The sequence below is a fragment of the Eschrichtius robustus genome, chromosome 14 (genome assembly GCF_028021215.1).
Source record: "Eschrichtius robustus isolate mEscRob2 chromosome 14, mEscRob2.pri, whole genome shotgun sequence".
Classification (NCBI taxonomy): Eukaryota; Metazoa; Chordata; class Mammalia; order Artiodactyla; family Eschrichtiidae; genus Eschrichtius; species Eschrichtius robustus.
The window spans coordinates 496,085-523,430 of record NC_090837.1 but is presented as its reverse complement, the minus strand read 5'-3'; the positions used below and the strand labels follow the sequence as shown (position 1 = coordinate 523,430).

Below are 27,346 nucleotides of genomic sequence, written 5' to 3'. Positions count from 1 at the left end.
AAGATTTTGCTAAAAAGGACACTTTGCCTGGGCACAGGTGAGAGAGGTCTTTCTGAAAGCTCAGAATGATTACCAGGTGGTTTTAAAAATAATTTATTTCATTAAGTAGTTTTAAAAAGATAAAATCACCACAGGACACATGACAATGCATTCAGTGGAACCGGGGCCAACTTATACAAACAAATGGAGAAATAGTCAAAGAAGGCCTAAACGTCAGAAAACAGGAATAGCGGTCTGCAAAATAAGGGCAAATCACCACTTTAACTAACTTCCATCTGAATATTTACAAAAATATATAGGACGGCATGGTCAAATTTTAGAGAAAACAGATCATCACTATGACTACATCTGTGTTCTGATTTCTTTGAGAATAGAGATGTCTTTTTAAAATGCCATTTGGTTTTTAGAACAGAATGTATTTTTCTGTCTTATACTTAAGTCGTCTGCTACACAAGTGAAAACACCCTGTGTAACAACCTTTTGAATTTTAAAATCCAAATCTTGGTTCCAATATTCCTGACCTGTCTCTCGTTATCGTGTGAAAGAAATGTTTTGTTTTGTTTTGTTTTACATAAATTTAAATTCAGAATATTTACAAATAAAAGAATCTCACGTCTACTTTCTATCACTGTATATTCTCAAAAAGTAAGTAAGTTCGGGAGAACCAAAAGTGATCTACAAAAGGCACTGAGCTCAGCAGAAGCATTAGAAGTTCTCACTTTGGATCACACACTGGCAGTGTCCCCAGAACACCGCTGTGAGCAGTCGTTGGTGACACCCAGAGAAACAGCCCTCAGCTCGGCTGCAGCGTCCTGGCACAGAAAGCTGTGTGCGCACAGACCCTCCAGCAGGTACAGCCGAGGGGGAGGGAAGACAAACTGCACTAAAGGAACGGAGCTGGGATCAGATACGTCCTCCAAAGTAAACCTTTCTTTTCTGTACCAAAACGCAACGCTCTTTCATAAAGCAAATCCAACTGAAATGCGTTCTAAAGTATGGGGTACATTTCAAAACTAGGAAACGACTTTCAGGTTATTCTATTACCACTGCACTGACAGCTAAATAAGGTGCACTGTGAAAGGTCAAGTGCTGGTGAAAAAGAAAATACCTTCCAGTGACCGCTGGTTCGGGAGCTGTGTGTGACTCTGCATGACTCCCAGCGGCTAGGTTTTTTCCAAGAGAAAAGCTAGTTTCATCCTCTGGTCACTCATTCAAATGACTCAACTTGTAAGTGTCGCTGCAAGTCTCCGACACGTTGAAGGCTCGTTCACTCCTGGATGCCCACCTCGCCAGTGTCTAACCAGCGGGGCTGACCAGCAAAGCAGAGAGGCTTTTCTGTCACGAACCAGGAAGTCAAAGACCCTCCCCAGCAAGGGAAGAGGCACAAAATTCACCTGTGTTTTAGGAACAGAGCTGAAGTGAGCGCAGCTGCTGTGGGGGGATGGGGGCCCGCGGGGCACCCCGGCCTCTCTGGCGCCCTCCTGTGCACCTGGGGCAGCTAACGAGCCTGTCGCCACCACATGGACGGTTTCCAGAAAATCTGCGTCTGAGTTTGCTTTCACCCACTTCTCTCCAGATACCAGAAAGCTACATTTTATACAGGACATCTGCATTTTCTAAAATTCTTTTACCCTCTAAATGAGGATTGATAAATTAATCGGAATATATTCTTTTTTTGGGTGAAACTTTAGCAATAAACACATTACCTGTCTTCTCCCTTTTTTTCTTTTTTTTTTTTTAAAAACCCGAAGAACAAGCCGACAGCCCCAGCAACGCGCACGGGCCCTACAAGGCGGCGAGCTGGGCCAAGAGCGCCGTCCGGTGGAGGTGGCCCCTGCGAGCGGGGCTGTAGCGCCCGGGGCTGCCGCCGCTAGGAGGGCCACCGATGTCCAGCAGCTGAGACTTCACCTTCCCTTTCAGCGAGGGGCTGGGCCAGCTGAGGAAACCGAGAACAGGCGGTCAGCAGGGACGGCGGGACGGGGTGGGGAGAGTGGAGGCCACGGGCCGGAGCTGGGCCCCTGCCCCGGGGACCGCTGGGGCTCCGGGAAGAGGTGCCTCCCATGTGACCGCAAGCTCACACTACTGCGTCCCGCACGAGGGCCGTGGGACCGGAGCAGAGCCCCGGCTGCCCCGCCCCGCCCCCCTCCGCTCTCAGCAGCACCCCTTCTGCTCTGCCACCCCCGGCCACAGGGCGGGGAGCTCCCCATGAACCCGGCGACACCGTCCGCCGGGCCGCGGTACCTCTGTCTGTCCGCGGGCGAGTAGCGCAGCACGGCACTCCGCCACCTGTGCAGGGCCGGGTACTGGCGAGGGTCCACGTCCGCACACTCCAGGGCCACCAGAACATCGCGATCCAGTTTTGACGGCTCTTCTCTAGAAGGCGCGAGAAAGAAGCAGAACAGCCGTGACCACACACGCATCCGGCACCACCGCCCCCTTCAGAACCAGCAGAGCAACAGAGGCGTGTGTGAGGGCCCAGCACCGCCACCGCAGGCTCCGGCGGTCGGGCCGAGATCCAGGCAGCGGCGGGACGCCCTGCCCGCGGGGAGGAGACCCCGGCCCCGCTGGGAAGGTGCGCTCTGCGTGCCCCCTCCAGGATGACGGAGCAGAAGGTGGGACGGGCCATCCGCTGGGCGACTGAGACCGACCCCAAGACGACCTTTCTTCCTAAAACAAACTAAACCCACAGGACAGCTCAGTGATTGTGGGAAGCACAGCGGCTGCAAGGACAAGTGAGCACGGAGGCCGCTGTCTCCTACTGGCCTGGAGGACACCCGAGGAGCCACACTCACAAGGGAGACAGAACCACAAGCGCCCATCAGGCAGGCCAGGGTGGAGGGAACTGTCTGGGAATCACACAGTGGCGCCCGTGCCCACCGCCCCTCGACATGTGTGTGCTTCCCGACTCGTACCCAAAAAGGAAGAGGCTCTGGACGGGCTCCTTGGAGGCAGGGACCCCCGAGGGCTCAGAACCGCCACCGTGACGGGCCTCTTGCGTGCGACTGTCGGGGTCCAGGCACATGTCAGCCATTCCAGCTGACATTCCGTGCTCTGTCCTTCCTTGGTCATTCCCGAGTTTGTCAGCAGCAAGAGGTCCTAACGTGTCACTTTCTGCTATGTTCACTCTTGATGTCAGGATCTTCTTATCTCTAGTTTTCACAGTTGGACTGGGTGTCTTAGAAAAGCTACTTTCTAGATTCTGCAAATTCAGTTTATCAAACTCCACAGTCAAGCCGGAGACAGGCGACAGGAAGGCCTCCTCCCTACTTGGGGCCTTTGGCCTCTTCCCACCCAGGGCCTTGCTGTCACTCGGGGGGCTGCAAAACCCATTTCTGCTGCTACGGGGACTGCGCGGGGCTGACGCTTCTATGAGGTCTGTCTGCTGCTCCAAGGGGAGGATGTCACACCCCGAGTCTCCAAAAGCAGCCGCCGTGGGTTGGGTGGTGTTCCGAGCCGTGTTTTGCCGGTTTTTGATCTCTTCCAAGCTCATGTCATCATCTTCATCTAGAAACGCCCTCACGGAGATGGAATTGCTGCACTTCCTGTGACGGCCTGTGAGGGAGAGACAGTATGGATGGGGGCTGTGGGGTGTCACCCCGCACAGCGCAAACCCTGTGACGAGTCACTCCCGCATTCCAAGCCTCCTCCTCAGATTCCACGACAGAAAACCACTTGCAACACGCCTTGGGAAAGGCAAGCAGGAGCCCGTAGACAGAATTCCAGGCTCCAGGCCCAGCTGTTCCCCCTCACAGGCAGGAAAATGAGAAGGAAGCCAGCTGGTTGCCACGGATGTGGCCACAGGACGGGCTGCCAGCCCCACCAGCCGCGGACGCACTGCATGTTCTTACCGAGGGCTGAGGCGTCCTCCTGCAGACAGGCTGCATTTTCTCCCGTGTCTTGTTGGGGCTTTTTGCCCACTTGCTGCTGAGTGAGATATTCTTCTAGTTTTTGCAGGCCCGCCTGGGAAGACAGATCAACAAAACAGCCCAGAAAGTCCCAGTATTCGAGCCAGGGATACCCCAGCTCATGAGCCAGCTCCCTGTAAGAATAAAGCAAATTAACCAGTTGTGAGACCAAAAGAAAAACTCACAGAACTGACTAAATAGAAAAGGGCCATTTGACACTGGAAGTGCCTAAACGGCACCTGCAACCTTGGCTACAATTCCATTTTATCCTAAATTGGGGGCTGAAGTACTATACACTCCACTTCCTGAAGCAGCGCTCCCTCATGGGGTAAGACCATGTTACAGGGCAAGCCAAGGTCACAGGGAGAAAGGAGACCCCAACAAAGTGTACCACTCACACCAACACTCACGAGAGATCAGAAAAAGGGCAAACTGTAGAACTCCACTAACAGAGGACATTTCGGTTCTCATAAAACTGTACAAAGTCGGAGATGATTCTGGTTTGGGCCAGACGTGAACATTTAGAGGTCCTTTTCACTTTTAAGTTGTAAAGCTAAAGCTGGGCACATATTTTGAGAAAAAGTTCTAAAATGATTCAATTAAGCTTTATTTGCTTACACTGTAAATTAGCTTCTTAACTGTGGAAAAAACACTTTTCAGGGACTTCTTTCACTAGTAGTTTCTGGCCACACCCCCCTCTTGTATTTGATTTTCTCCTTCGTTGTGTGGCACCTTCTCCCACACACTGTCATGCCCCTCGGCCACCTCACCCCCGGGAGGGACTGTTTTAACAGAGACTTTTGCTGCACAAGCTGCAGTGGGCCCGTTTGCAAGGAATTAGACCTCAGTGAAAAGGCCTTAAAAATCTCCAGTCAATGCTTTCTGGGAACTACTGTTTTGAAAGCCCCAGTCAGCACACGAGGGCACAGCACACGAGGTGACACCAGCACTCGGCCCTCTGTCACTTCGTGCCCTTTAAGTACCTTCCCACTCTCTCGATGCCTCTTTCCGGATCAGACTTCCTGACGCTGTGGAAGAAGCCCGCTTTCTCTCGAGGTGGGGTTTTCCAGAGTCGGCGAAAATCTTCCGCCTAGAACAGAAGTGTGTTGGGCTGCGCAAGGCACCCACGTCACCAGGCAGCCCTCCCCCACCAACCCAGCGCGGGCAACGTGCCCACCTGCCCTGGAGCTAAGGGGCCGTGGCTGCGTCCCGGCGAGGCCAGGAGGGTCCCTGGCAAGACCTGGGCTGGGCTGAGGGTCAGAGCTGCCCCAGGAGGCCCCGAGGGAGACACTGCAGAGCTGCCACCCCGAGGGCCTTGCGTCACCTTCCCATCACACGACAGGAAAATAAATATTTGTGCTTTCGGTATTTCATGCAGCTGAATCTAATCCTAACATTTTTACAGTTTCAGGGAACTAACTATTGATAGTTACAACTTTATTTTAAGAGGAAAGATTATATACAGGTCAGCGTATGAAGTACCTGACTTCTGGAAGTGAACACCGGAGTTGGCAAATGGAAGTTTCCTAGTGACAGTACAAATCCAAGGACCCTGGAATGGACAGCCTAGCCACCTGGGCAATATGATGTGCAAAGGGCCATGGGCACTTGGGGGAGGGGAGTCAGGTGACGCTGGTGTGAGGAGCGTTAGCCCAGGTAAACCTCGCTTCTCAGAAGCACGGCTCAGCACACACCCGCCCTGGCTAATAAGAGCAGGGTCAGGCTTCCCTGGTAGCGCAGTGGTTAGGAATCCGCCTGCCAATGCAGGGGACACGGGTTCAGGCCCTGGTGCAGGAAGATCCCACGTGCCACGGAGCAACTAAGCCCGTGCGCCACAACTACTGAGCCTGCGCTCTGGAGCCCACGAGACACAGCTGCTGAGCCTGCATGCTGCAACTACTGAAGCCTGAGCGCCTAGAGCCCGTGCTCCGCAGCAAGAGAAGCCACCGCTACCCGCAACTAGAGAAAGCCCACGTGCAGCAACAAAGACCCAACGCAGCCAAAAGTAAAATAAAAATAATAAATTAAAAAATAAGTAAATAGACATTAAAAAAAAAAAAAAAAAAAGAACAGGGTCAAGACACTCGTTTCTCCAGGGAAGTTCTGAAGCCTCACTGACAACTCCCTGGGGTCCTGGTCTCAGGGACCAAGAACAAAGCAAAAGGCTGGAACAACCCAGCATTCTGGTGGGATGGCCAGGAGCTATTCCAGAAGCTTCCACAGACGCTCACCTTGGACGGACTCAGGGGCCCTGCAAAGGCTCGCAGGGTCAGAACAGGGTCTCTGGGGCCACCTCCACTGTGGCCGATGTGAGAGACCTCGCCCGTGTGGTCTGAAGACCACAGCTCCCCGATCACGGGAGAAGACGTGTCCTCTGCCCTCAGGAGGGGCACGTAGTAGTGACCTGGGAGGGGAAACACACCAGGGCTGGACCATTTGCGTGGACAGCCCCACACCCAGTGGACGTCAGGCACCTGGGAACCAGCCTGAGAAACAGCGCAGTTGCTGCCCCACGGGCTCTGCACGCGAGTCAGCGATGCTAACAGTAAATAAAAAGGCCGCCACAGCTCCGGAGCCAAAGGACCCGGGCAAGACGCCAGTCCACGCCGGACTCCTGCACGTAACGAGCCCCGCGTTCTTCCTCTGCGGGGAAGTAAAAAGAAGGAGAAGAGAAGAGGAGGGGGGCGGCAAACACCTGCTCACCCCCAGGTTCTTACGAGGCAGGACCTGTGAACCAGAGCAGCGGAAGCCGAGCTGGAGAAACATTACAAAGAAGACACGTTTTACCCCCCGCCCTCCCCAGCTCCCTCTTCTGTTTCCTATGTTACAGTTTTGTATCACTGAACGCCCGTCTCCAAACAGACCTAGAATCACAACCTGGAAAGAAGAAAGGCAGGCAGGCCACAGGGACGGGGGGTGGCAGGAAAGGCCCAGGGACACCGGGTGAGCGACAGTGGTGGCCGCCGGGCGCCACCGCAGGCCTGGCCGACCCGTGCACTAAACGGAGACCAAGGGGGGAGTCGGGTAGGAATGGCAGCCGAGAGAGAAGTAAGGATGGGCAAACAGGAGGGCAAAGACCATCAAGCATCCGTGGCAAGGCCATCCAGCGAGCGGGACCAACTCCTCAAACTGCCCGGAAACAAGGCAGAGGAAGAGCTGGCAAAGGCATCCCGCCCCTGGCTACCTTCGCGCCCCTGCGGCCTGCGAGCCGGAAACTTGGGTCCAGAGGCGCGAGGCCCCGAAAGCCGACTGGGAAGCGCTGCCCCGCAGGCCACGGTCTGAAGGGTCCTCGGCCTGGAGCGCGGCGATCCGGGGTGGCGAGGCCGCAGGGGCGGGGGACCGGCTGGCCGAGGGGCTCCAGGCAGGCCCCTCCTGCCTCCCCGCCGCCCCGCAGGCTGTGCCCGAGGAAGAGGGCCGCGGAGGTCGAGGGGCAAGGCTGTGAGCAACAGCCAAATGACAGACAACTCGCTCTCCCAGAAACGGGAGGTGGCACACAGGGTAACTCGGAAGGTCCCAGCGGCCCACGCTTCACTCCTGCACGCGAGGCCCGGCCCAGGCGCCGCCCAGGACTTCCCCCACCGTGGGCCGCACCTCGGGCGCCCACTCCCCACTTACCCTTTAAATAGTCTCTAATCCGCTCCTTCAGTTCCACAGATTTATTTTTGCTTCTTTCACAAATAACCTATTTTAAAAAAAACAGAGTACGTGAATGCTCTAAATCTGATTTATCACATCTTATCATTAAAATGATTTCATAAAGGCAAGTTTTAAAGTCAACGAAACGAGGACAGTATCCTAATGCTGAGTATTTCATAAAGCCCACAGTAAACGAGGACAGTGTCCTCGTGCTGAGTATTTCATAAAGCCCACAGTAAACGAGGACAGGGTCCTCGTGCTGGGTATTTCATAAAGCCCACAGTAAACGAGGACAGGGTCCTCGTGCTGGGTATTTCATAAAGCCCACAGTAAACGAGGACAGGGTCCTCGTGCTGGGTATTTCATAAAGCCCACAGTAAACGAGGACAGGGTCCTCGTGCTGGGTATTTCATAAAGCCCACAGTAAACGAGGACAGGGTCCTCGTGCTGGGTATTTCATAAAGCCCACAGTAAACGAGGACAGGGTCCTAGTGCTGGGTATTTCATAAAGCCCACAGTAAACGAGGACAGGGTCCTAGTGCTGGGTATTTCATAAAGCCCACAGTAAACGAGGACAGGGTCCTAGTGCTGGGTATTTCATGAAGCCCACAGTAAACGAGGACAGGGTCCTAGTGCTGGGTATTCCATGAAGCCCACAGTAAACGAGGACAGGGTCCTAGTGCTGGGTATTCCATGAAGCCCACAGTAAACGAGGACAGGGTCCTAGTGCTGGGTATTCCATGAAGCCCACAGTAAACGAGGACAGGGTCCTCGTGCTGGGTATTCCATAAAGCCCACAGTAAACGAGGACAGGGTCCTCGTGCTGGGTATTCCATGAAGCCCACAGTAAACGAGGACAGGGTCCTAGTGCTGGGTATTCCATAAAGCCCACAGTAAACGAGGACAGGGTCCTAGTGCTGGGTATTCCATAAAGCCCACAGTAAACGAGGACAGGGTCCTCGTGCTGGGTATTCCATAAAGCCCACAGTAAACGAGGACAGGGTCCTCGTGCTGGGTATTCCATAAAGCCCACAGTAAACGAGGACAGGGTCCTCGTGCTGGGTATTCCATAAAGCCCACAGTAAACGAGGACAGGGTCCTAGTGCTGGGTATTCCATAAAGCCCACAGTAAACGAGGACAGGGTCCTAGTGCTGGGTATTCCATAAAGCCCACAGTAAACGAGGACAGGGTCCTAGTGCTGGGTATTCCATAAAGCCCACGGTAAAAGAGGACAGGGTCCTAGTGCTGGGTATTTCATAAAGCCCAAAGTAAACGAGGACAGGGTCCTCGTGCTGGGTATTTCATAAAGCCCACAGTAAACGAGGACAGGGTCCTCGTGCTGGGTATTTCATAAAGCCCACAGTAAACGAGGACAGGGTCCTAGTGCTGGGTATTCCATAAAGCCCACAGTAAACGAGGACAGGGTCCTAGTGCTGGGTATTCCATAAAGCCCACAGTAAACGAGGACAGGGTCCTAGTGCTGGGTATTCCATAAAGCCCACAGTAAACGAGGACAGGGTCCTCGTGCTGGGTATTTCATAAAGCCCACAGTAAACGAGGACAGTATCCTCGTGCTGAGTATTTCATAAAGCCCACAGTAAAAAATGTGTGTTGAACAGTGTAATCCTCCTCCTCATTTTGTAAAGGCTCCGAGGGGCCAGGACAAAGAACAAACTCTGAGATCACAGGTGAATTTTATCTTCTTTCTTCATGCTGCTCTACATTTCCTCATTTTCTGCAAGGAAAGGAAATCTTAAGGTGCACCATCAAGTCAGAGCAGAGGTGCAGACACGCCCGCACCTCCGGTCTGGGCCCCTCACTGGCTAGGAGCCCGTCTGCTGTGGTTTGGCTGGGTTGACATACAACTCCCATCTAACACGAACACAAGTTTTATTCTTGCAACTACAGGAATCGATGTTCTCAGCCATTAGAGAACTGTGAACATTTTAGCTACAAACAATAAAAAAACCCCAAAAAACCAATAACCTTAAAATAAGAAGGAAGGAACCACAAAATTACCACCTCCTGCCAGCCTGTGACAGAAACAAACTACAACCGCACGGTGGACCCTTCAAGTAGTGCAAGTGTTTTCTTTTAAATTCTGTAACTGATTTTGAGAGATGTCCAACGCTTTAAAAACGTGTTACCAGATAGCACTTTATATTGAGAAAATATACATACACACGCACACAGCAAGTTGAGTCAGATTTATGCAAAATAATGGTAATTTCTGAGTTGCGGAATTGTCCCGTAAATTTTATCCTTTTTATGTGTATTCTAAACTTTCTACAGAAGTGGGCACGACTGACATAATCCTAGCAACTACAGAGGAAGTGTCACTGCCAGAATAGGACCTTACAGATTCTACTTCCAAAGGGCTGGCAGGTCCAGGCCAGCTAACGACTCCAAAGCCTGGGACAAATGAACCATCTTCCAGGTCTTTTCAGGCCCACTCTCCCCTCCACCTCACTGCACAGAGGCCCCTCTGCCCTCTCTACGGCACACCGTGCTCAACTGCTGACAGACCATGACAAGGCCTGTTTCCTAAGGCTCGTGGGGGCCAGGTGAGAATGCCGGGGAGGGGCTCAGGACAGCGCCTGGTGCACACTGAGCTCAACACACGTCAGCTACGTTCAGCAGCAGCGTCCTCACCAGCACATCGTCCCACCATCTCCACCATCCAGCAAGCAGTTACCGCCAGCCTCACCATCACCATCTTCATCACCACCACCAGCAGCACGAGTACCACCTCTGTCCTCTCTGACCCTGGTCAGCTGCAGTACTCACAGAGGGAACTTGACAAAAGACAGGGAGCTGCTGAGAACAACGTGACCACCAGCTTCAGGGAAATAAAATCAGCAAACTGAGGCAGTTCGCTCCCTCCTGGCTTTACAGAGGCATCTTCTTCACAGAGTACATCCTACTCAACAATTAGGGTTCTAAGATGTGCCACAAGGCAAACACATTCACACAGAGTTACCTGCGTCTTCACAATAGCTGTGATCGCAGACTGTAATTTTATGTATTTTCATTTCTAACACTATGTAGTAATAGCATTTTAATAGGTACTTACATCTTCAGGTGTTTTATCATATTTATTTCTTGGGTTTTTTGAAATCAAAGGGTGTGAAGAGAGCACACTGACCACATCTGCGTTTCCAAACTTACAAGCAAAATGCAGTGGTGTGTCGTAGCCCTGAGAGAGATGAAAAGGAAGAACACTTACTTCTTATACACTTTTTTGTTTCATAAGGTTGCTTTAAGGTAAAAACAGGTATTTAGTAAAACAAACAATCAAACAAAAACCCTCAGAAATAAAAGACTATAAAGACAGTTTCGATAAGTGACAAGTAACTGGCACGCGAGCACACACCCACTTTATGCCAGGGCGTGAGCCCAGCACAGCGCCCCAGTTCCTGCGTGTCTAGTGCCTGTGGGGAGCTTACAACAGAGCTAGGGTGTAACACCTGCTCAGCAAACGGCAGCTTTAACGACTCAGGGCCCTGTACAATGTCTTAAAATCAATGTTCAAAAAGCAAAATAAACAGATGAAGACAACATCCAGAACGAAGCAAAGACCACGATCTGGTCTGTACTCGGAACTTTCTCTAGTCGCTAATATTGCAGCAAACGAAACTCTCCCCTCCTGACTTCACGAGGTTTTCCAGTGCTGGCCTGCCCCTGGTGGCGTCCTTCCCCGGGCTCCCCGCAGACCAGCAGGCCCCCCGAGCTGTGGAGCCACCCCCTCCGGCACCTGCACCTGGACAGCCTCAGGCTCAGAGGCAGCACATCCCAAACAGCCCGCTCAAGTCCACCTGCGGCCACCGCACGTTCCAGCCCTCAGGTCCCTCCTCCGGATGCCACGCTGCATCCCCAGAGCTTCTCCCCCAGCTCCCTGGAATCCCAAGGGCCCTGCTGCCCGTGCCCACACTCCCAGCTCCAGCACCCCCTCCACTAGGTGACCCCCGGCCGGCCTGCCACAGCTGCAGACGACACAGGAAGAACGAGCAGACCTATGCTCCAGTCAGGCGCTGCCTGGTCCACGGTCCACCTGAGTCGCCTCCAGCCCTGCGGCCCAGGCTCCAGCATCGGCGGAGCTCCCGGCCAGCCCCACGGGGCCGGGGCCGCTGCACATCGGGGCGGCCGTGTCCACTCGGCGTGCAGGGCATCAGACCGCAACATGCCCCCCGCACCCCTCTCCTTCTGGCCGCCCCTCTCCCTCACGCACGTAACGTCCTTCTCTAACCTGCTCCGAGCCCCGCCAACGTGACCCCAGCCTCTGCCCCATTCCCGTGTGGCCGGCGGGCTGTGGGCCCTCCCGCCACACCTGGTGACCCAGCCTTTCCTCCACACCACACCCTCTGGGGAGCCCCTGGGCTTGCTACACAGTCCAGGCGCTTGAAGCGATTCCTACTCTTAGCGCCTTACGGTCAGGGGATGTGACCTGTAACGTCTAGTTTCAAGAATTTATTCAGTGGTCTTTGTGGATCCACAGATGCGTATTTTCAACGAGCACTGCACAGGCATTAACAGAAGACTGTACTTCCCGCCGGGCACATGTTCTGCATCACATGGAGGAGCTACGCTTCCCAACTGAACTGTCACATATCTTTATTTTGTTCACATTTAGTCTCATAGACTTTGATTTTGTTCCTTCTGCCCTATTTCGCACTTAATATTGCTTTCATGTAACCACCGTTTCCTCTTTTATGCCCTTCTTTAATTTTGCTAGCACGGCCAAGTTCATCTCCATTCCCCCTTTTCTTTCTTGTTAATTGAAAAGTTATTCTTTTTTTTTTTTGAAAAGTTATTCTTGCTTGCAATTCTGCAGTTCAATGTATCATATTCAGTATGTTACGAAATAATCCAATAGGCTCATTTTATTCCCTCTCCTGCCCACCATGACTTCTCAAACCCTTAGGTTTCTCTCAGAAACAATCCTTGGTTCTCAGCCATCCCTGGGTTTTCCCTCATATAAATATGTAAAAACTCTTCTGTTTCAAGAATCCTTACTTAAGCCTTGTGCACCATCTCCCCACTGGGACTTCGCTGGTTGTCCAGGGGTAAAGAATTCGCCTTCCAATGCAGGGCACGTGGGTTCGATCCCTGGTTGGGGAGCTAAGACCCCACGTGCCGCGGGGCAACTAATCCCGCGTGCCGCAGCTACTGAGCCCACGTGTCTTAACTAGAGAGAGAAAAACCCAATGCCACAACTAGAGAGAAGCTCGGGTGCCGCAACGAAAGATCCCGCATGCCGCAACTAAGACCTGATGCGGCTAAAATAAATAAAGAAATAAATGAAATAAAAATTTAAAGAAAGACATATCTAGGACACTAGACTACAAGGCACCAAAACCTTTCTACGTCCTTCTCCCTTTAGCTTTGTGGCACTCGCCCACCCTCCTATCAGTTCGGGACTCTCTGAACAAAGGCCAGGAGGGACGTGTCCTGGGGGCGGCTCCACCCCAGCTGGGACCCAGGCGCGCCGGCCAGCGGGGTGCACTTCTCACGTGTGAGCGGGTCTGGGTCCAACCGTATCTTTCTAAGCTCTCTGACCTCAACGAACGCGCATCTCCTCTGCGCTGACGCAGTGCAGGGACGCAGTAAATAAACACCCAAACACCGTTTCCGCCCTGAGCCCGGCTGCGGGGCGCACCACTCTGTCAGGTGTGTTGAGGTACAGGTCCACCACGTAGCAGATGCGCTTCTCCAGCATGTGCGGCTCGTCATCCGGGTACATGAGCCGCATAAACCCGGGGTTCTCCAGCGTCGCCAGGGTCAGCTGGCACAGGGCAGCCTGGTTCTCTCTGGCAGCAACATGCATGACATTGTACCGACATCCTTCCTGGAACAAAACCACAGATTTTGGGCTTCACTTTCGTCACCGCAGTCTTGACGCTAATGATGCTGGAAGCAGGCTTACCTGTACGATGGTCGGGTTGTCCCCCGAGCCAATCAGATACCGGGGATTACTCCAGATAAGGTCGGAAAAGGTGTCTTCCTCTCCCTTCTCCACAGCTTTCCGAAGTTTGGCAGTGAGATCTTGCGTACGGGGGCTTTTATAACTGTTCGCTCGCTCTTTGCTTGCTGCTTCTGAATCAGACAAGTACAGCCCGTCTGTTAAGAGACAGAATTTAAGAACACTTAAGTTCACATTTTCTCATCATCCGCTATGCGCTTCACCGAGGGCAAGAAAAAGCTTTCGCACAGAGGCTGACGATCTCCTTGTAGCGGAAAGTAAGAAACACGATGATCCACGGCGGACGGACGCGTGTCCCAAGCCCACGGCAGGGAGGGAAAGGCTCTGCGGAGAACGCGGGGGAGGAGCGGGAGGGCACGTGGCCAAGACGCCACCCACACTCGCCAGGGGCCTTCCAAGAGCCAGGAGCACCCCAGAAAGGCAGGGAGCCCAGAGGGACTTTTGCTGGCTGAACCACGACAGCTGCGGAGGTAGGAAGGCTAGCTTGAGGAACCTTCACCAAGTGTGAGGGGCCTCTAAGCGCCCCAAACCACTCTGGCCTCCGTGAGGTGGCACACGGACTCTCGATCCAAGGCCAACTGTCTGCAAGGAGAGGCGCGTCCTCGGGAACCCCAGCCAGCCTGGGGAGCAGAGCAGCCGTGAGCCCACAGAGGGGAGGGGACCAGACGAGGCTGGGACGCCGGGGTTTTGTACGATGCTGACAACAAAGGCCCCTCACAAGACCCTGGTCCTGAGCTGGGAGTGGCGCTGGCCAGCTCTCTGGCTGGACGGTTCAGCTACCGCAGAATCGTCTGCAGCCAAGCAGGTGCCACAGTCCTACCTAGAAGGAGGTATAGCTTCGGGGGGGAAGTAGAAAGGTCTCAGCACCTAAAAAGGCCCTGAACCCAACAGGCCGCAGGGAGCAAGAGTGTGACAAAGGGGACAGAACAGAAGGCGACGGAGGCCCTTTCGCGGCTTCTCCCACGGTCCCCTCAGCAGCTGCCTGACCCACTTGGCCCCTGTCACCTCCACCCAGACCAGCCCACTGACCCACCCTCCTCCAGCTGCTCCATGGCCTGGGCCTCAGCTCTCTGTTCCCAGCAAACCGGGCTGCTCTCAAAGGTGGAGAGAACTAGTTACCAGGAAAGAGGGAACAAAATACCCAGGAGTAAATCTGACAGTAATGCCAGATGCGAACTGCTAGATAATTTACCTTTTAACCCACCACTGCTAAAGAGCGGCACTGTTTTCACAGGAGAAAGTGGTGAAGAGGTTTTGCTCGGAGAAGGGAAATAATCACAAGTTCCTCTAGCAAATTTCTCTGCGTCCTCTCTGCTTGTAAAAGCCTTAAATCGGGATCCTTTGATCATTTTGACAGCTTGCAAGGCTTCCTTCTTGTCTTCATAAACGTGAATCCTTTCTGTGTGGGAAGAGCAGAGATGAGTAACTGCAGCCACCGTCACTTAATTCACACTTGAAGCCCTGGGTTTGGTAACTAACGACTGTTAGCCAGTGGTCTGGTTTTTCTCTTATTAATATTTCAGATTTTTAATCTTCAAGAAAAAAGGCTTTAGTTAGTGAAAAGAACACAATAAGTTTGATCATATGTATGTACATGGATATAAATGATACATATTTTGTACCTATATATGTAGTTTTTATATCCAAGGATAGTATTCCATACTAAAAAATAAAATTTATGGACCAACGATCTAAATAAAAATAATTTTAAAAAGTAAGTAAAAAACTATGACTAGGGACTTCCCTGGTGGTCCAGTGGTTAAGAATCTGCCTTCCAATGCAGGGGATGTGGGTTTGATCCCTGGTCGGGGAACTAAGATCCCACAGGCCGTGGGGCAACTAAGCCCGTGTGCCACAACTACTGAGCCTGTGCTCTAGAGCCCGCAAGCCACAACTACTGAGCCCGTGAGCCACCACTACTGAGCCCACGTGCCTAGAGCCCGTGCTCCGCAACAAGAGAAGCCACCACAATGAGAAGCCCGTGCACTGCAACAAAGAGTAGCCCCCGCTCGCCGCAACTAGAGAAAGCCCGCGCGCAGCAACGAAGACCCAATGCAGCCAAAAGTAAATAAATAAATAAATAAATAAATTTATGTTTTTATTTTTAAAAAAAGGTCAATAGACATGACCAAGCAAATCATCAAATAAATACAAACAGACTACACCCATATAAATAAGGTAACTGACGACAAATAGCAAGTGTTGATGAGGGGGTGGAGAAAAGTGAACCCTCCTGCACTGCTGGTGGGAATGTAAACTGGTGCAGCCGCTGTGGAGAACACTACGGAGGGTCCTCAGAAAGTTAAAAATAGAACCACCATGTAATCCAGCAATTCCGCTTCTGGGTATTTATCTGAAGAAAACAAAAATGCTAATTCAAAAAGATACATGCACCCCAATGTTCACAGCAGCATTATCTACAACACGATAGCCAAGATTTGGAAGCAACCTAAGTGTCCATCGATGGATGAATGGATAAAGAAAATGTGGTATGTATATATATACACAGACGCAGACACACAGACACACACACACACACAAGAATACTACTCAGCCTTAAAAAAGAATGAAATCTTGCCATTTGCGGCAATATGGATGGACAAGGAGGGTATTATGCTAAGTGAAATAAGTTAGACAGGGAAAGATAAATACCGTATGATTTCACTTATGTGGAATCTAAGAAACAAAACAAAGGAACAAACAAAACAGAAACTGAGTAACATACAGAAAACAAACAAGTGGTTGCCAGAGGTGGGTGGGTGGATTAACGGGAAAAGGTGAGGGAAATTAAGAGGCACAAACTTCCAGTTACAAAATAAATGAGTCACAGGAATGAAATACACAAGGGGAAAAAGAAGAAAAAAAAAAAAAAAAAAGGTAATAGACCTAAAACAAGATAGAGGTTTCCCTTATTTGAAAGACAAAAAGGGAAGTTTAATAACATGCAGTATGGTTGATGGAACAGAAACAAGACACCCGTTTTCTGTTTTTAGATAGATAAAAATGTACATTCCATATTGTACAGTAGAGAGACCGGAAAAGTTACTCTCTCATCCACAGCGAATGATAACACCTTTTGGAGGGCAGTAGCCCTCAAAGTTTTAAAACTGCATACCTTTTGACTGGACACTTATACTTACCAATTTTATAAAAATAAAAACAATGTACATACATACAGATATATTTTTTTCTTAAATTTAAATTAAAATATATTAAAAATAAAATTAAGGTAAATTTATATATACGAATAAAACATAGTAAGTAGGGTCAGGAATGATACACAAAAGTACTTACTAAGTGGTTACTTCTACAGAGTAAGATTCCGGTGGGGAGGAAGAAATTTCACTTTTACTTTATAGACTATATATAAAATGTAAACATTATATATACTTTGTTTTACAAAAGGCAACTTCATTCTGATCAACATCAAGCTTTCATTACTTCTTTCCAATTCTATCTATTTTAGTCTTGTTTAAAATTACAATTCTTTAATGTTGAAAATTATTTATACCTTCATTGGCCATTTGCATTCATTAATATAAGAGGTGGTCAGGTTACAGTGAATTTAAAAAAAAAAAAAAAAAAAGGAAAAAGGAGAAAGGAGGAGAGGGACTTCCCTGGTGGCGCAGTGGTTAAGAATCCACCTGCCAATGCAGGGGACGTGGGTTTGAGCTCTGGTTCGGGAAGATCCCACATGCCACGGAGCAACTAAGCCTGCGAGCCACAACTACTGAGCCCGCGTGCCACAACTACTGAAGCCCGTGCACCTAGAGCCCGTGCTCCACAACAAGAGAAGCCACCGCACTGAGAAGCCCGCGCACTGCAATGAAGAGTAGCCCCCGCTCGCCGCAACTAGAGAAAGCCCGCGTGCAGCAACGAAGACCCAATGCAGCCAAAAATAAATAAATGAATGAATAAATAAATTTATTAAAAAAAAAGGGAGGGAGATGGTTAATCAAAAAATGGAGCCAGCCCATAAATATCTGTACGTGAAGTATAGCTCCATAGAATCCAATTTTCTTAATTTCTAAAAATTTCTATATAGATTTACAAAAAATTCAGGAGCATTCTATATAAAAATGCTAACAATGGTTAATTTGGAGTGATCAGATTATGGTGATTAAAGTCTTCTTTCTTCTCCTCTGTAGTCTGTGATTTTCAAAACCCCTCTCCCCCTGCTGTCCACGCACCACCTGTGTAAGAACCACGGCGCTGGTCACGTTACCATTTCTCGCCGGGGCGTCCTCGTACGCTGGGCACACCCCATAGTACAGAGGCGGCTCTGCAGAGGCCCGCAGCATGGCTCTGTGGCTGCCGACCCTGGCCGAGGCACTGAAAGGCACCGAGCGGGTCGCAGACGTCACGGCATCTTCCTCCGGAGGATTCAAGCCCACACTATAACCAAAATCTCTGTCTTCAGAAAAGCTGACCCGCTCAGCCGGGCTCCCTACCGCAGACTTCACAACCCTTTGTGTGTCCTGGCCCAGGGCTGGGGCACCTGCAGCGGCGTGGTCGGGAGGGTGGGAAGGCAGTGTACCGTGCTCTAATAAAGACTGAGCCAATTTTTTCTCAAAAATAAACCTTGTGGTTGATGTAATGGGTCCACATTTCAATCCAGCTTTGATAATTTCTTCTCTAAGGTCATCTGGATTCAGGAGTTTCAGTCGAGCCAAGATGGTATCCATTGTCATTTCACCTAGGCCCAAGACAACAAAAATCAATCTGATGGCTGTAAAGTACACCTTCTCTTAAACAAATTCAGCAAAGTTGCAGGATGCAAGATTAATGCACAGAAATCTGTTACTTTTTTATACACTAATAATGAACTACCAGAAAGAGAAAGTAAAAAATAAATCCCATTTAAAATCACATCAAAAAGAATAAAATGCCTAGGAATAAACTTAACCAAGGAGGTGAAGACCTGAATAGACATTTCTCCAAAGGAGACATACAGATGGCCAACAGGCACATGCAAAGGTGCTCAACATCACTAATTATTAGAGAAATTCAAGTCAAAACCACAATGAGATATCACCTCACACTGGTCAGAATGGCCATCATCAAAAAGCCTACAAATAATAAATGCTGGAGAGGGTGTGGAGAAAAGGGAACCCTCTTGCACTGTTGGTGGGAATGTACATTGGTGCAGCCACTATGGAGGACACTATGGAGGTTCCTCAAAAAACTAAAAATAGGGACTTCCCTGGTGGTCCAGTGGTTAAGAAGCCGCCTTCCAATGCAGGGGATGTGGGTTCAATCCCTGGTCAGGGAACTAAGATCCCACATGCCGCCAGGCAACTAAGACCATGCACTCTAGAGCCCTCGCGCCACAACTAGAGAGAAGCCTATGCACCGCAACGAAAGATCCCACATGCTGCAACAAAGATCCTAAGTGCTGCAACTAAGACCGACGCAGCCAAGTTAAATATATAAATAGATAGATAGACAGAACTACCATATGATCCAGCAATTCCACTCTTGGAAAGAAAACAAAAACATTAATTTGAAAAAATATGTGCACCCCAATGTTCATAGCAGCATTATTTACAACAATAGCCAAGATATGGAAGCAACCTAAGTGTCCATCAACAGATCAGTGGATAAAGATGTGGTATGTATACACAATGGACTACTACTAAGCTATAAAAAAGAATGAAATCTTGCCATCTGTGGCAATATGGATGGACAAGGAGGGTATTATGCTAAGTGAAATAAGTCAGAGAAGACAAATACTGTGTGTAATCACGTATGTGTGGAATCTAAAAAATAAAACTAGTGAATACAACAAAAAAGAAACAGACTCACAGATTTAGGGACCTAGTGGTTACCAGTGGGGAGAGAAGAGAGGGGAGGGGCAAGATCGGGGTATGGGATTAAGAGATGTCTATGTATAAACTAGACAAGGAACAAGGATAGATTGTACAGCACAGGAAATTATAGCCATTATCTTGTAATAACTTTAACTTTTAATGGAGTACAATCTAAAAATACTGAATCACTATGCTGTAACCTGAACCTAGTATGATATTGTAAATCAACTATACTTCAATTTTTAAAAAGTGGCAAAAACGCTGGCTTCAGGGAATTCCCTGGCGGTACAGTGGTTAGGACTCCGTGCTTCCATTGCAGGGGGTTCAATCCCTAGTCGTGGAACTAAGATCCTGCAAGCCTCGTGGCACGGCCCAAAAAAAAAAAGCTGGCTTCAAAGTTTCATCTCAATCCACTATTTCCCCATATTCTTTGGAGTCTACAAACTTTCTATGAGAATTTTCATTAGGTTTTTGTTTCCGAATTTATAACAATCTAAACAAGATTAAGATAGGCAGTGTCTGGTTCATTTGGATAAGAATCTTACAGCCCAGTGCTGTGACATGATCTGATCACACCAACATTCTAGGGAGGTCAGCATGCTGGGGAAACAGGCACACCCATTAGTTGTCACTTGCAGTGTGATTAGGAACAAATCCCCAGGAAAGCAACTGGATAATATGCATCAAAACTCCAACTGCAGAAAGTTATCCTACAGACACATTTGCACTTTATTTCATAAGTGATGAGAAATTATGCAAAGATTTAAACAGAAGAGCATACAGATAGCTCCACCGTCATTTTGCTAATACTGAAAACAAACAGCTAATGTTTAACGTTTGGGGGGTTTCCCACATGCCTGGTTCTGTCCTAAGCACCCTGCCTGCACTAAATTATTTAAAATTCACGGTAACTCCACATGGAGGTTTTTCACCATTGCTCACTCCTGCTTTACAGATGGAGATCCTAAATCAGAGAAGCTAAGTAACTTGTTCAAGTTATTCAGCCACCAAGCAAGTGGATGTGAACTGCAGCTGGAGCTTTAATCAATATATTTACAGAAAGAGCAGTTAAATCTATGGGGTACAGGTTTAAGCATGGTCAGCCAGAACTGGGGAGAAGGTAAGAAATGACGGGGTACAGGCCACTGCTGCAGTTAATGGGGCTGGAGATGAGTGCTCAGACTAGAGAAAAAGGATGTCTTGACCACAGATTAGATGCTGGGGTCGGGGGGGTGTCTCAGGGATTGCAGTCAGCCTACGATAATACCTAGATTTCCAGCCTAGATGCTTAGAAAGAGATTCTACCCGAGGCAGGGAATATGAAAGAACAAATGGGGATTTAGGCGTTGAGCATTAGAAACACCCACTGCACATCAAGTGGGCATTTTGATTTTCAAGTCTGAGATTCAGAAGATAAGAAGTTCAGAGTGAGAAAAACAGCTCTGGGAGTCATGAGCCCATAGGCGGTGGTTATAACCCAGGGATAACAAGGAACACACAAAAGGCCAGTAAGCCGAGAATGGGATCTGAGTAACAACAAAGATTGAAAGACAGGTGAGAAAGAAGAGAAACTCGAAGAGGCGATCAAGAAAGAATTGGACATGTTAATACTGTGTATCAGTGAAGCTAGAGTAGAGGGTTTTAGGAGGTGTTTACAGATGAAATGATAGGGTATCCCAGGATTGGCTTTCAATTACTCCAGGAGAGCAAAACAGAGGGGGCAGTGACAGATAAAACAAGACTCACAAAATACTAATACCTAATACTTGCAGCTGGATGATGGCAATTTCTGCATATTTCTTTTTTAGTAACTTTTTATGATACCACCCTCCCCCCCTCCAAGATTTCAAAAATGGCTATTACTTATTTTAAACAGTGAATGTATTGCACAGCCCCCTCTAGAGCTGCCAAAGAACATGAAGGGGGAGGCCAACTGACCACAGGATTCCACTCAGGGAGCACCCCTAAGGGTAGTCTCTGAATATTGGGTATAAGGGCAACAGAAGTGATAAGGAACTGATGAGAAAGGTACAGGACAGGCTGAAGCCACACGCAAGGCAAAGTCTGAGGGGTAGGGGCGACTGGGGCAGATGCTAGGAATTAACAGAGAGGAATCCACCCGATCCTGATAATATTCTCTTCTGCATACCATCTCTGTGTGTTTACTCAAAAGCTACCTTTTTTTCCTATTTATTTATTTATTTATTTATTTATCTTTGGCTGCGCTGGGTCTTCGTTGCTGCGCACGGGCTTTTCTCTAGTTGAGGCGAGCAGGGGCCACTCTTCGTTGCGGTGCGCGGGCTTCTCATTGCGGTGGCTTCTCTTGTTGCGGAGCACGGGCTCTAGGCACACAGGCTTCAGTAGTTGTGGCATGCGGGCTTAACTGCTCTGCGGCACCTGGGATCCTCTCAAACCAGGGCTCGAACCCGTGTCCCCTGCATTGGTAGGCGGATTCTTAACCACTGCGCCACCAGGGAAGTCCCAAAAGCCACCTTTTTAAGATAGGCTAGTCTGAGGGGGTTCTGTCCTTGTAACCAAGCAAGCCCTAAATGGAACAATTACATTACATTATATCACTAACTGGGTGAGCTTGGGCAAGTTATGTAACTCTAAGCCACAGTTTCCTCATCTATAAAATGGACATAACAGCTCTGCTTCTTAGCTTGTAATGAGAATTAGATAAAATAATGGATGTGTTTGACACTGACAAATTATCCACTAATGTCAGTTAGGGCTATGAAGTTATCGAGTAATACAGGCTTATCAGCCTTGGAGAATACATAGTATGCTAGAAAGTCAACTTGAATAAAGACAAAAATGTACACTCTGTTTCTAATTCTTTTTTTTTTTTTTTTTTAATTTTTGGCTGCATTGGGTCTTCGTTGCTGTGCGCGGGCTTCCTCTAGTTGCGGCGAGCAGGGGCTGCTCTTCCTTGCGGTGCGTGGGCTCTAGGCACGCGGACTTCAGTAATTGTGGCACACGGGCTCAGTAGTTGTGGCTCGCGGGCTCTAGAGCACAGGCTCAGTAGTTGTGGCGCATGGGCTTAGTTGCTCCGCAGCATGTGGGATCTTCCCAGACCAGGGCTCGAACCCGTGTCCCCTGCATTGGCAGGCGGATTCTTATCCAGTGCGCCACCAGGGAAGCCCTGTTACTAATATTCTTAATACAATATACAAGTATCTGCTCATGTATGGAAAAGAAACAAAGGATAAAGCAGAAAATAATGAGACTGCTTAGCTTCAGGGGAGGGTGTGAACCAGACAGGAAGGACAGAGGGCAGGGAAGAGCAGCACTTCTGAATACGCCTTTGCATGTTCTGACTTTTAGAAGCATGTTTGATTCACATACACAAAAAAATACGTAGATAAACAAATAGATAGGGGGAGACCCTCAAGTGGAATACAAACCAAAACAAATTCGCTCAAGGGTATTACAAGTTAGTATCATAATGAGTGGGGGAGAAGGAATGTACTGACTGAAAGATAACACATGACCACGTCCTCTAAGGGTAAAGACAGAGGAAGGACAGACACTATACTCTAGCTGGCAGGTGGGTTTTCACAGTGGTAGAGGCGAGCAATTCTGAAGCTATCTTCTGTGTGCTCTAGGAACCAGCAAATAATTGTATATACTGTGGCTAATGAGAGCCAGGCTCCTCACTGAGAAGGGAGAAGCCCTCAGCAAACTTCTGTAAAGGGTTGGGGAGTAAATTTTGAGTCTCTGTGAGCCAAAGCCCCCCCCCCCCAAACACGCAAGAAGAGCCACAGAAGGAAGAATATGGCTGTGTTCCAAAAACAGGTGCGGGCAGGATCTGGCCCGTGGGCCACAGTTTGCTGACCCTGGGCTGGAATTAGAAGTGCCTGCCAGACCTCCATCCATTGACTAATAGACAGACAGAGATGTAAAGGTACAGGTATAGGAAACTGAGGTAGGTCTGCAGACTGGATAATACTTCCTGGCTTTCCTACTTGTAGCGATTATGTAAGATACAAACGTTGGGGAACCTAAGTGGATGTATACAGGATTTCTTTAACTCTTTATTTTGTAATAATAATAAACACAAGAAGTTGAAAGACAGTACAGAGAGGTCCTGTGGACCCATCACGTGGCTCCCCTCAGTGGCACACCGTAAACACTGCAGTGCGTCACCCAAACCTGGCAGCTGACCCTGGCGCAGCATAGCGAACTAGACCGCGGCCTCACCAGGTTCTGCAGTCACTCTCCTCTTGTGGGTCTTTGTATGTAATTCCATGATCGTTTATCACACGTATAGCTTCACATGGACATGACTAGTTCCTGAACTGTTCCATCACCACAAAGATCTCCCTCCTGCTGACCCTTTACTGGCACATCCAACCTCCGCCACTGTCCCCTACCCTCGGCAACCACTCATTTGTCCTCTGTCTTTTGTTTCAAGAATGTTACATAAATGGAATTGTACACTACAGACTTTCTGAGACCGGCTTTTTTCATTCAGCGTAATGCCCTTGAGCTCCACGCAAGTTGCTGATGGATCAATAGTTCTGCCTCACTGCTGAGCGGCATTCCACAGCTCGAAGGTGCCGGTTTTACCATGCACCCCTCGAAACACATCTGGGCTGTTTCCAGTTTCTGGCAATTACAAATAAAGCCATAAACAATCGCATATGGGTTTTTGCGTGAAAATAAGTTTTCGTCCTTCTAGGATAATGCCCAGGAGTGCAGTACAGGTTCAGCTATTTGCGAAACTGGCAGTCTGACCTCAGAATGGCTTCACCTTTAAAATTTATACCAGCAGTAAATGAGACCCAGTTTCTCAGCATTTCCACCAGCATTACGAAATGTCGTCGGTATTTTTTATCTTAGCCATTCTCATAGGTGTGTGGTGATATCTCATTACAACTTCGATTTGTATTTCACTACTGGATGGTGATGTCAAACATCTTTTCACATGTGTTTACTTGCTCTGTACTAATGACTTAGAAATGAAAGCTAAAAATTAAAAAAGAATTTAATGAATAAGGCACCCCAAACTCTAATCTCTTAGCCCCAGACCCCACTGGCCTCACACGTCCTTTAGCTTTAGGGTCTGCAAGCCTTTCGACTCGGGCGTCCTGCGCTGGGTTCTCTGGCACAGTGTCGACAGTGTAACTGGACAAATGAGCATGCTGTTTCCTAAAAGTACCACCTGAAACTTTCTTACGAGGATGAGAGAAGGTAGGACAATCAGCATCTCAACAGGTTGGAAGGCAAGCTGGACCTCGTGTCAACAGGCCTACGTCCCCACCTGGCTTCTGCCTCGGACCTGTGTCATCTCTGCGAGCGGGACCTTCCCGGAGGCCTGTTTCCTCAGCTGTAAAAACTAAGTCACCCATAAGGACGGCTTTCGCCCTGAGAGTTCAAGGTGGGGTCATCAATTATGCTTTCTGCTAATAAAATTTCATCTTCTTATCAAAGTACTTGAGGAGCTCTTGCTTATCCTCCAAAAAGAAACCAGACTTGGCGGGTAAGAGGGTGAATGAAAACTGAACGAAGGCGCGTTCCGGATGCGCGCAGGGCGCACACGGTCTTCTCCGTCAAATCAGGGGCTCAAACCAGCAGAACTGCGCACAGACGCGGCACCCGGGCTCCCACGCTCACCGCTCTCCCACCGTCTGTGCGCGGAGGACTCGCGACTTTTACTCCAGGTCTTTTCCCAGAACCCCCGACTCAGGCCGGGGATGGGAGCCCCGGGAGGCGGGAGGGGAAGGGTGCGGAAGCCCGGGGGGCCCGGGCCGGGGAAGAGGGGGCGAAGGATCCAGGCCGGGGAGGCCCACCGGCGGACCGGCCTTACCTGGATCAGGGACTGGGCCCGCGGCCGCGCAGGGCGGCGGGTCGGGGGGCCCGCTCCGGCCCAGGCCCCGCGGCCTCCTGTCCAACCGCCGCACCAGCCACCGCACCGCGATCAGCAGCACCGAGGCGCCCAGCAGCTCCCAGGCCAGCGCCGCCCACTCAGCCGCCGCCAGCCGCGGCCACAGCATCGCCGCCGTTCGCCCTGTCGCCGCCGCCGCCGCCGCCGCCCAGGTCCGCCCGCCCGAGGACCCCGCGTGCCGGGCTGCCCGCGCCACTGCCTGACGGCTCTGCGCCCGGGGGCGGCCGGCGCGGGGCCGGGTCTGCACGCGCGAGACAGGGCGCTCGCCTCCGCGCCCGGCGGCCCGACGGGGGAGCGCGGCCGCAGCCCCTGCAGGCGCGGGGCCGGTGAGGACGCTGTCAGGCAGTGGCGCGGGCAGCCGGCACGCGGGGTCCTTGGGCGGGCGGACGGCCCCCCGGGGCGGGTCCAGCGGTCCCTGAGGCCCGGGGCGGGGTGTCCGGGGGAGGGCGTGGGCTGGGGGCGCGGCCGTGCGGTCCGCGAGGATGCCGCGCTGGGGCTTCAGCCCGCAGGCTGGCCGCGCCCAGGTTCCGGTCGCGGCGGGACCACAAATGAACCGCTCCGGTTTCCCTGGAAACGACCAGCTTTGTGTTGCGCTGGGTGGAAACGCGGCTGCTTCGGCAGGTCAAAGCGACCAAGATCCTACAGGCGAACGTCGGGTATGTTACTCTCACGGACACACTTTCAAACAGCAGAGGTTCTGACAGCTTGGGATTCTAGAGAACGAGTTTCTCCGCCGAAGCAAGCCGACTTTCCAGCCGCAGCGTGACTCCTGTTAACTTTGCAGCAGACTCGTCTCTGCGTCTGGCTTATCGGGCTCGGATTACTCTCTTAGCCGGAGTAGGTTACTTTCTCACCACCCTAGCCCTGGGGCTTCCCAGAAACGGATGCACAGCTGTACCTAAGGTGTCAGGCTCCACGCTGTGTGACCCCATCCACTGGACGTTCATGCAAAGGGACAGGCAGGGGAGTGGTCGCCGCGGGCGGGGGAGGGGCTGACTATAAAGTGGCTTAGGGAATTTTAAAGACTGCTGGAAGCTTTTGTCTTAATTGTGGTGGTGTCACACAACTACATATGCTTGTCAAAACTCTCAGGCATGTACAATAAAAAGGGTGAATTTTACTGTGTAATTTATACATTCACTTTTTAAATAGAAAAAAACCTAAAGAAATAAAACTGACATCCCTGGTTAAAAAAAATTGGATGGTACTAACAGTCAATTGAGCACAACAGAAGAATCGGTGAATTTGAGGATGGGTGAAATGCAAATTAAACCCACAACGATACTACTTTACACCCACCAGAATGATTCAAATTAGAAGACTGACAGTTTCTAATTTTGGTGAGAATGTGGGGCAGTTTTATAATTCTCATACACTGCTGGTAGGAGTGTATAATGAGCCAACCACTTTGAAAACTATGAGGCAGTTTCTTGTAAAGTTAAATGTAGGCCTCCCTATGGTTCAGCAGTGCAGCCCTAGGTGTGAAAAAGAAAGTTCACAGAATGTTCATAGCAGCTTTATTCATAATAGCCAAACGAGAAACACCCAGGTGTTTGGATAAACCCCATAAGAATGGATAAACAAATTTGGAATCGTCATATGATAATCCTATGGAGGTTTATTATTAGCAACAAGGTGGCTGCATCTGAAAACCATGCTAAGCAGAAGAACTCCACACAAAAGTGGGAAGGCAAAGCTTATGGTGATAGAAATCAGAACAGGGGTTGCCTCTGAGTGGGGTGGTGAGCTGGGAGGGACATGAGGGGACTTTCACTGTGAGAGAGACGCTCTGCATCTTATTGCGTTGATAGTAATACAGGTACACATTGGTTGACATTTGTCAAAACTCACCAGAATATACACTTAAAATCGGTGCCTATTTTAGTGTAAATTTTGTCTACATTTAAAAAGGAAGAGGGGCTTCCCTGGTCGTCCAGTGGGTGGGACTCCGCGCTCCCAGTGCAGGGGGCCGGGGTTCGATCCCTGGTCAGGGAACTAGATCCCACATGCATGCCGCAACTAAAGAGCCCGCATGCGGCAACTAAAAAAAGATCCTGTGTGCCACAAGTAAGATCCAGCGCAACCTAAATAAATACGGGAAGAGCAAGCACCATGTTAGAATGA

At 50.0% G+C, this 27,346-nt stretch overlaps 1 protein-coding gene across 2 annotated transcripts; it reads right to left on the bottom strand.

Annotated features, from left to right (window-relative positions):
• Positions 1 to 77: 77 nt before the first annotated feature.
• On the bottom strand, positions 78 to 25,350 carry ANKLE2 (ankyrin repeat and LEM domain containing 2). Of its 2 annotated transcripts, none has more exons than XM_068563260.1 (13): positions 25,145 to 25,350; positions 17,748 to 18,218; positions 14,715 to 14,921; positions 13,466 to 13,659; positions 13,199 to 13,387; positions 10,616 to 10,738; positions 7,521 to 7,587; positions 6,137 to 6,309; positions 4,889 to 4,995; positions 3,849 to 4,039; positions 2,913 to 3,552; positions 2,242 to 2,373; positions 78 to 1,936 (listed from the first exon to the last, which is right to left on the bottom strand). In XM_068563260.1, the coding sequence occupies exons 1-13, from the start codon at positions 25,329 to 25,331 to the stop codon at positions 1,786 to 1,788; spliced, it is 2,832 nt and encodes a 943-aa protein (XP_068419361.1). In that variant the 5' UTR covers positions 25,332 to 25,350; the 3' UTR covers positions 78 to 1,785. The 2 variants fall into 2 exon arrangements, with proteins under 2 accessions (XP_068419361.1, XP_068419362.1); XM_068563261.1 differs by having other exon boundaries at positions 3,408 to 3,552.
• Positions 25,351 to 27,346: the final 1,996 nt, after the last annotated feature.